Consider the following 12,588-nt stretch of genomic DNA (forward strand, 5'->3'; position numbering starts at 1 on the left):
TCTGAAACCAGTTGCAAAGGCCTTAGAATAAGATGAACTTTTTTTTCTACTATTTCATGTTGAGTTGCACCCAGTGACACAGACTTACTTCCGAATCTTCATGGCTTCTTTGTTATCATGCCTGAAAAAATCATAGGACTTGTACGACTGCACAGCTTCTCGACGATATACTCCTAAATTAAACACTTCACAAAGACAAATGAAGATGTGTGATTTGCAGCATCTCACAAATACATGGTACCTGGTCTTGAGCCAAGAAGAGAATGACATCCTTATCTTGACTAATACACCAATTCATAAACTATCCCTCCCACTAAAATCTTCCAGCAATTTTACTTCAAAATAACTTTTGCAATCACCACAAGAATTCCCTATGATTGAAATTTGAAAAACTTAATCTTCACCACAGAATCTCTTCTTTCCCTTGTGTACTTTTCTTCAGACCTCCTTAAGTTAATTCACATTTTTTATAACTATCCTCCTGGGTATCAGTATAGTCATGGGCAATCCCTATCCCCATTAAGCAGCGTGACATTCAGGCTTTGAAAAGAGAAGAGATCCAAGATAAGCAGAAGAGATTTGATAAGATCTCGTGCACTTTGCAAAACAAAAGTTTAGTGCTCATGAAAGATACCCAGTTGTCAGCCCTGGAAACCACAGGCCTTAGTGAAATTCACCCTCATGCAAAGGGCCAGCACAAGAGTCTAGGATAGTGTTATTCAATCTTGGGTCGCGGGGCCACCAGGTTAAGCCACCAGTGGGCCTGGGCCACCTTGTTTACTTAATATGTCCACAGCTACCAAGCCTCGCAGCTCCCCTTGGCTGGAAATGGTAAACGGCAGCCAATGGGAGCGTCAAAGCTCCATGGCTATGGACACATTAAGTATACAAAGTGGCACCGGTCGGCCAGTGGCTTACCCTGGCGGCCTCACAACCCAAGCTGAAAATAATTCACTATGAAGCACTTAAGACCTACTTTGAGGGCGCACAGATTTTGTGCTGGCCCTCTGCACAGGGATTATAAGTTTATTCATGTGCAATCCCTCTCTAAGCACCGAATGGATAGATCTTGAGGAGTACTAGTGCAAGCCTCCCCAACATACTGACCCTTGCCAATCTGCTTGGAGAAACCACCTTGAAGGGGTCAAGTGGAATTCAGTTGCTAAGGATAACTAAATCTTCGGGCTCTCTGTTGGCACTGCCGTTAAGACTTTATGATGCAGACTCTTGTTCACAGGGGACAACACTGCAGTTAGCACCCCAAATAGTAGCTATCAAGTCATGTTACGTTTCAGTGCTTATACCCCTGGGCTGCACTAGGGATGTAAAAAGTGGGTTATAAAATAGGTAATAGCGTAACCGCTGAAAATGTCAGCGGTTGTACATGCTGCCAGCTCTGCTCCCAGGAAGGAGGCTTCCCTGCCACAGAGAAGCCACTTCCCTGGGAGCAGAGCCAGCAAGAGCTGTCAGCCTTGCCCCTGAGGAGACTTTGCTGCGGGCTCTGCAGCCAGCTCTCTAGGAGCCAGCATGTAAGCAGGGGTGGGGGTGCCAGGCCAGGACGGGCTCACCACAGACAGAGGGTGCTCCGGCCAGCTGGAACAGACCCTGCCTGCCGTGAGCCCCAGGGGGTGGAGAAACCCCCTCTTTGGGGTGGCCTCTGCGGTTAACCAGAACCAGTAAGCATTACCCATTGTGGGTGATGCTTACTAGTTAGCAGGTTAACCGGTTAGCCTTTCACATCCCTATGCTGGATTAAAACAAATGTTGCAGATCTGGGACCCATCGATCACTTTGCACTACCATGAACAAAAATTCACACAGACCTTTTGTAGGCACGCCAATCCAGTTGAGGTAGCGGGTTAATTTCTTGGACATATAAGTCTTACCCCGGGCAGGAAGGCCAATCATTACAATCAAAGTAGGGGAGTTGGTCATATAAGAAGCCCATGCTGCAAAGGCGAGGAGGCAAAAATCATTACATTAATTAAAACAGCTCAACGCAAACACGAAGTCAGACACCAAATTAATCTCTGGCTAACTCACTGTGTCTGCCCATTACAGTGAGTTTTATTAGCCATACAAAAGATTACTTGCTGTGTGTTTCATACAGTGGATTCATTATCATGCCCTTCTTTCCAATTAAATGTTATAGCAACCACTGTACCACAGCTTTGCTCTCTCAGGTATTAGCTAATGAAGTAGGTTAACAACTGATCAGCCACCGTGAACAGGGAAAATAACGTGTGACTAATATGTCAGCCAAAATACGTCAGTCAGAGTTGAAAGTATGTACCAATTAAGCAATAGCTATCAAGGACAGAGGAAAAATTCTTTATTGATAATAGACGGGAAGCTAATTTCTTTCCATATCATAATGAACAAATGATCTGAGAAACAAAGTTGATAATGTTTAATCTGTTGCTAAGAAGCAGGATTTTTGACCAGTACTGATTTTGCATAAAATTTCTAGTATCTATTTAAAAATTCTGATAATTCTCCAAAAGCAACAGATGAATTAATTAATGAATCCACTGAGTAAAACTTTCAGTTTTATAGAACTCTACGAAAGAGACTGATTATAGACAGGGATATGGGAGCATGTGCTGCCATAATTAAACTGGTCAAAGCAAATGAATATAAACTAAATAGAAGACAAAATGGAAAGAATAGGACTTTCCTGTATCTAAATGGCCTGATGAGACGGTTTTGCCACACAAGACACAATTCAAATCTAACTGCAATGCTGATGGGATTTTGTCTGTTGTAAATCTTGTCAGTTTCAAAGATTCTGTTAAAGGTATATGTATCTGTGCACTACTCTTGCCCCCAAGCTTCAATGCCAATTTTTTTTATAGTTTTATAGCCATATTTGTCTATTATTAATACTCTAAATTCTCTCACTTGTTTGTGTGGATTTTCGTGCATAGTAACAAAGAAACTGACTCTGGGGAAGCCATCTGTATTCCTTGCTGTCATAAGTGCAAAGTAAACAAATGGAAAAAAAAATGTTTTTCCCCATGGTCTTTTCCAGTCATAGTCATTTTAAGGATTACTTAAAACAGGTAAAACATTGTCAGACACAAACATAACCTTTGCATGGACGATGTTCCTTGAAATAGCTTTATAAAGGAACTGGAGGAAGAGACAAACAAGATGTTAAATGTAAATTCCCAAAGTGACTTAGGCTACATCTAGACTACAGGCTTCTTTTAGAAGAAGCTTTTTTTGGAAGAGATCTTCCGAAAAAACTTCTTCACAAAGAGAGCGGCCACACTGCAAAAGTGCATTGAAAAAGCCATCTGCTTTTTCGAAAGAGAGCATCCACACTGAATGGAAGCTGTCTTGCATGTAAGCTGTGATTGCTATGGATGGAATGGCCACCAAGGCACCTGTGCTTTTCCCTTTTTCCTCTTCTTTCGAAAGAACTTGCTCTTCACTGTCCACACATGCCTTTTTGTGAAAGAGCTCTTTCGGAAAAAGGCTTTTTCCTTGTAGAATGAGGATTACCAATGCCAGAAAACCCCCTGGTTCTTTAGATTTTCTTGCAGAAGAACACAATTGCAGTGTGGACAGTCCTCAAGTTGTGTTAGAAAAACGGCCATTTTTCTAACACAACTCTGTAGTGTAGACGTATCTTTAGATTGGGAAGTTCTGAAAAATCAGTAAAGACACTGAATTATGGGTTAGAGACATAAGCAGGAAACAACAAAATGAATGTAATATGGATAAGGGCAACTAGCACGTATTGGGAAAAAGTAATCCTTAATAAAGATATTCAATAAGAGTAAAGAGAGATACTTGGAAAGCAGTAAAAATCGAAGCAGACCGCTGGTGATTATGCAGCTCTAAATCATATCAGTGTGCGTGTGCGCGTCCTTTCCTACTGAACTTTGTGATTCTTTGCTTAAACCTGGCCTTTCACAACCGAAGACTAAGCCTAGGTTATAAGAGTTCAATGGAGGTTGTTAGATGGAATCAGCTCAACTTGTCACAGATGTAACATGCCCAGATCACTACCTGATGAAGCACATTAGATGGAAATAGGCAAGGTGAGCCACCTTAAATCCCTATTGAGTACAGTTGTGCTAGTTCTTGCCTAATACACGTGGGTAGCTTTCAGGAACAGACGTTACATTTAAACTCAGATCCACATTGAACAGATTTCCTTCTAAAAAGAGCTGAATTAAAAAACGTTATTAACTTGAAGGGTCAACATTTGTCCAGAAGAGCAAAATGTTCAACAAATATAACTGGATAAAAGTGATACAAACAAGAATTGTACACAGTTATAAACTTGTCTAGTACTATTTTTGGAGCCTACATTAAATACATTAAATTTCTGGGGATCTCAGGTCCAAGTACATATCATAAAAACACATCACAGTTCTTCCCCTTGCTGGCAGACTCAGCAAAAAAGGCCTAGAAATGAACGGGACACAGAAAATGAACAGCCCTTCAGATCAGAGCTGAAGCATTTTTGGGAAGAGGCATAAGGAAAGCCACTTCGCCTTTACTATGCCCCGGGGTAGAAGGAATAAAGCGTGACTGATTGACTACTTCTTTTTATAAACAGGTAAAAGAGAAATTAATTGCAAGACACAGGATCTATTTCCCTAGACTGTCACAAATACTCACAACACTTTTTTTCTGAGACTCGGAGATTTGAAGTTTTGTTTTCCTGGTTGTTGTTGTTTTGCTCTGGGACTGATGCTGTATATCGTGACATTGCTGCTAATCAACACACTTAGTCAGTAATGGACCTTCAGGCTCTTGGAAAAGAAAAGAAGAACCAAACATAAATCCTTATGAAATCCGGTAGACAGAGCGGAATAAGATGCATAGCAACTTATCTGTGCTGTTCCTGGTGGCAAGGAAAGGAAGCCATGCAAGTCTCAAAGCTGTAGTCCAAGGTCACCCTCAGGTGGTAACATATGTAGTTGGCACAAGAGAACACAAACCATAGCAAAACGAAGCACAGGAGGAAAAAAATGCCGCCTTCACCTAGAACATTAATGAATCATCTCAGCCAAGGAATAAGGGGAATGTACCTGTATTTACCCTTGAGTGCGAATCACCACCAATGTAAAGAAACAGCCTTTCCCCAGACTCCCGAAGCGGTTCCGCAGCTGCGGGGGCACTTTTTGGAGATGGCCAAGCAGCCCCCCCAGCTGACCAGCAGGGATTATGGCTCAGATGGTTTGACAGCATCCTCTGAGCCAGGGGGCGGGTCCCAGCACTCACAAGCCCCGCTCCAGGATTTCAGCCATTCCTCAGGCACGGACCTGCGGAGCCCCCCAGACAGACCCGCTGGCAGCGCAGGGAAACTGAGGCACCAAACCCCGAGCCTTCAGCGCGAGCCGTACCAGGAAGGGGCGGGAAGCCAGCCTGCTGCTGCCCCTGTCAAGCGCTGCGAGCCTCGGGCACCGGCCGGGAGCCTCCCCCAAGAGCAAGGGCATGGACGCACCGAGGCTGGCGGGCCCCGCACTGCAGCAAGGCTCCCCCGCGCCGCCCAGGGAAGGTTCGTCCCGCACCTGCTGGCCGACAGGGAAGAGGGCGGGGCAAGGAACGAGATGCAAATGATATGCTAATAGAGCGCTCGCGTGACTAAGACGCCGCTTCGCTGGGAAAAGGGGGGGGGGGTGGAGACCCGCGGAACCAGGCAGGAGGGGCCATGCTATGCAAATGAACACGCGCAATTCAAAGAAGCCTGGACACGTCAGCGCGCCCATAGGCCAGGTATGTAAATGAGATGCAAATGTGCCCATGGATAAATAAACTGTAGAAAAGCTCACTCCATTTTTTTTTCCGAACGAGCGAAAGAACAGGAATTTCTAGTATGCAAATAATGTGCAAATATGCAAATGAGTTTATAACAGAACTCCGCCCCCACCCGCTCCTATTCCACCTTGACCACGGGAAGGCAAAATGACGTCTCTTCTCCCCCCTCCCACCCCGACTGTGAGACTCCCCTCGTGCGCGTGTGACGCCACCACTGGCGTCTCCACCCCAAGCCGCGGATTGGCCGCGCCGCCGGCGCGCGGGGGAAACATGCCCCCTCCGCCGGGGAGGAGGGGCCGGTCCCGGCGCGCGCAGCCAATAGCCGGCCGCGGCGCCCGTTGTCGCGAGACTTGTCGGGGCAGCCCTGGCAGCGGCCGCCGGCCCGGCCGGCCATTTTGCCCGGGCAGCAGCACAGGCCGGGCAGGCCCGGGCCGGCGGAGGATGCTGCGGCTGCGCTGCAAGGCCCGGAGCGGCTCCCACCCGCTGCCCGGCCTCACGGCGCATTCCCGCCTGCGGGAGCTGCAGGCCGCCCTGGCCGCCCTGACCGGGGTCCCCGCCCCGGCCCAGCGCCTCCTGCTCGGCTTCCCCCCGCGCAGCCTCGACCTGAGCGACGCGGAGCGGCGGCTGGGGGAGCTCGGCATCCACTCAGGTGAGGCGCGCGGGGAGCCCCCCCTTCCTGGGGGGCGGGGCGGTCCTGGCTGCCTCCCCCCTCACGCTGGGGCGGGGGGTCAGTGGCAGCGTCTCTGCCCCTGGAGGCGGAACCCAGCGGTGGAGTGAGGGGGGGGGGGTCACACTGGCTCCGGCCCCCCCCCCCCTCGTCCCCAGGCCGCGCTCTGCGCTCCAGCGAGGCTGTGGGGTGCCCCGCCGGGCACAGCTGGCCCGAGGGGTAGGAATCTGGGCTCCAGGTCCAGAGAGCGAGCAGAACCTTCTCTGTCTGCTTCACGCTTCGTCATTCTCCAACGGACGTGGTAGAGACTTCAGGGGCGAGCCGACTTAGTCAGTACAGGGAAAAAAACAAGCACTGTTTATAGACACACACAGGTAGATGGTATCGTGGGCACAGCCCACTTCTTCAGACTGTTGGGGGTAAGAGTACCAATAGAGAGGTAGCCCTGTTAAGTCTGATTTTGCAAAAACAAAAGGAAATACTGTGTAGCACTTTAGAGACTAACAAGATGGTGTAATAGGTGATGAGCTTTTGTGGGCCAGACCTGCTTCTTCAGATCATATTCTGGAAGAAAATTGGCATGACCAGGGCTTGACAAACAGCGGAAAAATCTATTTGCCAGACCCACATTGCGCATGCCTGTGCCACCAGTGAACGGGGTGACCGGCTGAAGTGGACTTGCCATGGGCACGTAGATTCACTGATTTGTCAAGCCCTGGGCATATCCATATATACCAGAGGAATACAATGAAAAAAGTGAACACATTATTAAACGGTGTTAATAATGTGTTCACTTTTTTCATTGTATTCGTCTGGTATATATGGTCATGCCAATTTTCTTCCAGAATATGATCTGAGAGGGCAAGTGTAAGTTGAAGTTGTCCCTAGAAGTGATGCTCAGGGCTCACTGAAATGGATGGCTTAGCAAGCATGTCCTTTCTCTAGCTTATTTCATTCTCTCCCCAGATACTGTAGCCTTGTGAGCATGAGTCAACTGTAAAAGAACAGATTGCAAAAGATCTAGCTCTTGCTGGAGTAAAAGGCAGCAGGAGCTTAAAAACACAATATTCTATTATTATTTCATACATGCGCACACAAACAATATTATTCTACATCTTACTGCTCAAGACAGGATGAGCAACAGAATACCAGACTTAATTGAGCCTGCCTTTCAAGCAGATTATAATTAGCTTAACTGAAACTCATTTGGGATGCTTCTCTTACCACCCTTTTTATTAAAGGATTGCAAAATAGTGTTGTCTGACTTAAACTTATCTAGCAGCTTATGTAAATATAAACATCTCTAAATATCACTCCTCTTGTGGCCCAGATTTAGACAAACTTGAAAATATTACTTGTTTTGCCAATTTAGAGATTTCAGCACAAAGCTTGTGTCTCTCAACCAGCCATATACGGTGAGGTCCCAAAGCTGTTATTTTCTACATCTTGCTGTGGCTTATGTAATTTATCAAATGGGTAATGCTTTCTATTGTGCTTATCTAATCTTATCAGAGAACCGAGGCATGGTACACTGGGACAAAGATTTGCTTCACTGTGCAGTTTTTCCTTTGTTTGCAATGCATTATGGTGATTCAATGCTGGATTTTCTCTCATGTCTCTTTTTATTTTTGACAGGTGATACTCTAATAGTTGAAGAGGACACAACCAAACCCAAGACTGAGTCACCTGTAGTTGCAAAAAGGAGTGTCCCTAATTTTGTCAGGGGGGCAGTGCCTGTACTTGGAAGGAGGGCTGTTCCAGCAGATAACTCTTGTCTCTTCACAAGCATATTCTATGTGGTAGAGGGGGGCATTTATGATCCAGCATGTGCTCCAGAGATGCGCAGTCTTATAGCTCAGATAGTGGCAAGTGATCCGGAGTCCTATTGTGAGGCAGTACTAGGGAAAACCAATCAAGAGTACTGTGCATGGATCAGAAGAGAAGATACATGGGGAGGAGCCATTGAAGTGTCCATTTTGTCTAAGTTTTATCAGTGTGAAATCTGTGTAGTGGATACACAGACAGTCCGAATTGATCGTTTTGGGGAAGATGCTGGCTATGCTAAGCGGGTCCTTCTGATTTATGATGGGATTCATTATGATCCCCTTGAACGTAAAATCCCGGACTCAGACATCCCTCCCCTGACCATTTTCTCAACAAATGATGATATTGTTCTTGCACAAGCATTGGAATTAGCAGATGAAGCCAGACGAAAAAGGCAGTTTACTGATGTAAACCGCTTTACGCTGAGATGCATGGTGTGCCAGAAGGGATTAACTGGACAAGTGGAAGCCAGAGAACACGCAAAGGAGACTGGGCACACGAATTTTGGAGAAGTGTGACATCTGCTTGAGGATGGTTACATCACTACCTCACTGATCCAGAATAAGATTCTGGGTTTTCAGATAAGCTGTATGTAAGCATAAAAAGCTCCCTTCACAAAGCTTGAAAAGCCCTATTAACTTAATTATTGAGACACACAGGTTTGTTATGGTTAGTGTGCAGGTTTACAGATAGGTATACGGTAGTGATGCTCTCTTCCCAACTAGTTTGAAATAGGTAACTTATTGCATGCTGGATTGCATGCAGATTTTAAAGTAAGTGGCAGCTGTTTTTGTTGTATGTCAACAGCTAAAAGTCCTGATTCCTGAAGAACCTTATTTTCTGATGGAGAAGCTGCTGAGACACATGGCTGGACATACACTTAATACTGTACCTAGAGTTACATAAAGACTTGCAGAATAACACTGAAATCTAAACTCTGAATTATGGGATTGAGTTAGAATCTTTCAGGACTTCTAAAATGGTGTTAGTTTGGCATTTAGAGTAAGAATTACATAACTTTTATGCAATTAAGCAATGTTTTCAGCAGACACCTACAGTGAACACTTCCTATAGAATTGGTAACAAAGCTGTTCTATATTGTGTCATAACGAAAGAAAGAATAAGCAGTCTGATAGTAAATTGAGAGAAAGCCTTCTTAAAATGGAGTAGACAGTTAAATGGCCAATAGACTTAATATTTCCCCATAAGCACTATTTGAAATGTAGTTTAGTTGCTTGAAAGTTAACTGTTAATCCCTCAGTTTACACTACATCAGGATGTAGTTTCTTGAAATACTTTGACCCATACTAATATCTGTTACAGCAAGAAGGAATTACAGTAGTTCAGATTACAACTAGATTGTATTGATTAAACATTAAATCTAGTTTTGCTTAAATGTGGCTGATCTTGTGGGCATGGGAAGTGTTAAGCTGTACCAGGCTCCAAGTATTATGTTGGCACTTTTTAATCTATGGTTCTCATTCTTTTATAGGTCAAAGGCTTGTTCTTTTCAGAAAATCAGAGCATTTATCCAAAAGGGAAAAACTTGAAGTTTCTTTGTATTGTGCCAGATATCATTTAACTTGCTAGATTTCTCCCCAGTGATTAAATAGCAAGTTCTCAATTTTAATAAAGAATAGAGCAGTTTTTCACAACAAAATAAGCTAGGTAAAATGCTCTTGAAGTGAAACAGGGATGTTGAAACCTGTTATACTAAAGAAGTATCGCTTTATGGGGGATTGATTGTGAGCTTAATATCAAGTGCTTTGAGATCATCTGAAAGATGTTGTGGCTGTACACAAACAACTTTCTTTTAGAGTAAATGCCTTAAGACACACATGTTGAGGCATTTAAATTTTTAGCCTTGTTTTGTTACTTTGCTTACAGTTTGAGACCCCTTCTGGACAGTTGAGCAAGAGGGGAACAAAGATGCATCCCCTGCCCTGATCCAGAAAAGCCTCCTGCTTAAGTAATTTCCTGAATTGGGGCCCTCATGAATCTCTAACTACGGGCATAATTCTATGGTTCTCCGTGGAACTAGAAATGTGATTTTAGTTATATGTGCATAGATATTTTGCTGTCTTAAGACCTAAAGAAAGCAGTACATAAATAATATCCACAAGAATATAATGGACCAGAATTATTTTATTCAGTATTAAGTGACACTTCTCATGTTTATTATAGAAATCAAGTGAGCTGTCATTGTTAAGCCCACTTAGCTTTTACACTTGTTTTTAATGCTAGACTAGAAGCAGATACTTAAAGCTATTGTAATGGGAGTGTATTTCATATGCCTTTAAATACTGTATTCTAAATAGTTGAGATGAAGCTGATTTGTGACTAGACCAAGGGACTATCAGAGTCTATATTCTCAATTTTGTCAGTGAATGGTGATATACACTAGACAAATTACTACACCTCACAGAGGTATTGAGACTGTTTGATAGTTTGTAAAGTGCTTTGATGAAAGGTGCTACATAAATATAAAGTACTATTATTCTGTGCCATGTTTGCAAACTTATTTGGGGAACATAACTTCTGTACTACGAAATCCTTTAGTTTTGTGCTCTGAAATCTGCACAATAAGATTTGATGTCTCTGCAAACATTGTAATAGTCCAAACTGTCTGCCATGAATCCCTAAAATAGATACCATGGTCAAATCACAACTGAACTGCTGTAATACTTGAGATACTTTTAGTGTAACAATTAGCTTTGTTAAAATTCAACATTTTAATATTTCAAAGAGCAGATTTAAGTTGGAGATGGAACGGGTCAGTCATCTTCCCCAAAGCAGAAAGTCTAAATTCTCTGGGGAGATGAATTTAAAATAAATTGGAAAAATAACTTCTGGGTCCCTCCCCTGTGAGACCTTGTAAACTTGCTAATAGCAATCAGATAAAATGAAGCTAGCACATCTGTTAGCCCTTTTTACTGAACAGACATGAAAATGTCATGAGTGATTTCCTTAGCTCAGGGAATCAACCTGTGACTTTTTCAATGCCTCTTAATTGACTTGCACTGAAGCATTACTACTTTAGCTCCAAAATACTAAGTGTGGACATTTCCTAAAATTAATTGTTCAAGACAGAGTGGAACTGAAGTTCAGGTAATTGGCATTTGGCAATAAAGATTGTGTCCATAATGATCCAAATTATGAGCCGATGTGGATTGATGTCCTTAACATGCCCCCAAAATGTCATTAATACTAATTTCCATGGCGAATGTTTTAGCAGAGGTCAGGGATTTGAATGGGCCCTACAGACTGAACTTCCTAGCCAAAGAGGGGGATTCCTTGCTTTAAAAGTTGAGCACACTAGTATCATTTTGAAGCTGACTAGTGCAGGATTCGTTATCTGATTAAATATAGGACTTCATCTTCCAGGCTGCCAGTTTGGCACTTTTCACCAGCACTCAATTCTTTTTCCCAAGGAAGGGAGGAAAGAAGCTTACGTACTTTAATCATGTGGCCTTTTACAAAATTTTATATTGCATGAAGAAATACACATCTCATGGTGAACAGCACTTTAAAAGCTTGTCAAAGTTTACATGTTTAGCAATGTTTTGCAGGGACCTAGCTTGATGTAAGTGTGGTGTTGCGGTAAAATAACTGAACAATTTCTAAATCTTGATCCTCAAAACTTACCCATGTATTCTAGTGACAACACATCCTGTTATTTTGTTTTCAGCACAGGTTATTTAAGTACATTTCTTTAAACATGTGCCCTATTACAAAACTCATTATTGCACCAATAAAAAGGTGATTCATGCATGCACATTTATGGTGTAGTATTCATTTGTGGCTTGCATCATGGGGTTTAATTATAGTGGTGGAGATACCTGAATAAGTCAATAGAGCATGAAACAGTTTTCACAAGCTACTATAAACATGCAGTTGCTTAGTTCCAAAGACAAAGGGACAGGAACAAGTCATGCTGAAGTGGCACTATGTAAAAAAGTGTACATTCATGAAGTAAAAATTTAACTTAACCAAACTGTTCCATAGAATCTCTGGATAGTAATTCCATGCTCTAGTAATGAGTGCAGCAGTAGGCATATATTAATGATCACCTGACCAGGATGGTGATAGTCTCTCATCTCACTTATATTTCAGTCACTATCAAAATAAATGGGAGATTTCAGCTATCCCCATATTGACTCTGTACACATCACCTTGGGCTAGGATCCAGAGAGAAATTTGACACCTTAAATGACTGTTTTTTGGAGCAGCTGTTTCTGGAAACCCACAACAGGAGAGACAATTCTTGTTTGTCCTAAGTGGAGCACCAGATCTGGCTGAAGAGGTGACTGTAGCTGGAT

At 43.4% G+C, this 12,588-nt stretch overlaps 2 protein-coding genes across 11 annotated transcripts in view; one reads left to right on the forward strand and one right to left on the reverse strand.

The window, feature by feature from the left end:
- PFKFB2 (6-phosphofructo-2-kinase/fructose-2,6-biphosphatase 2) overlaps positions 1 to 5,870 on the reverse strand; it is a 33,401-nt gene extending 27,531 nt beyond the window's left edge. For 2 of the 10 annotated variants that reach the window (XM_089773582.1, XM_089773580.1), the window contains exons 1-4: positions 5,049 to 5,870; positions 4,636 to 4,728; positions 1,824 to 1,949; positions 89 to 185 (exon numbers count right to left, since the gene is read on the reverse strand). In XM_089773582.1, the coding sequence (XP_089629708.1) occupies positions 89 to 185; positions 1,824 to 1,949; positions 4,636 to 4,728; positions 5,049 to 5,208 (476 nt within the window). In that variant the 5' untranslated portion in view covers positions 5,209 to 5,870. Of the gene's footprint in view, positions 1 to 88; positions 186 to 1,823; positions 1,950 to 4,635; positions 5,002 to 5,048 lie in introns of all 10 variants that reach the window. The other 8 variants (XM_089773583.1, XM_089773581.1, XM_089773589.1 and 5 more) reach the window with 7 other exon arrangements.
- Positions 5,871 to 6,059: 189 nt separating this feature from the next.
- Positions 6,060 to 12,046, forward strand: YOD1 (YOD1 deubiquitinase). The gene is made up of 2 exons (XM_075909933.2): positions 6,060 to 6,427; positions 8,081 to 12,046. Exons 1-2 carry the CDS (start codon positions 6,220 to 6,222, stop codon positions 8,785 to 8,787), a joined length of 915 nt encoding a protein of 304 aa, XP_075766048.2. The 5' UTR covers positions 6,060 to 6,219; the 3' UTR covers positions 8,788 to 12,046.
- The last annotated feature ends 542 nt before the right edge of the window (positions 12,047 to 12,588 follow it).

This window comes from Pelodiscus sinensis, chromosome 27 (genome assembly GCF_052426305.1).
Source record: "Pelodiscus sinensis isolate ZL-2025 chromosome 27, ASM5242630v1, whole genome shotgun sequence".
NCBI classification, from domain to species: domain Eukaryota; kingdom Metazoa; phylum Chordata; order Testudines; family Trionychidae; genus Pelodiscus; species Pelodiscus sinensis.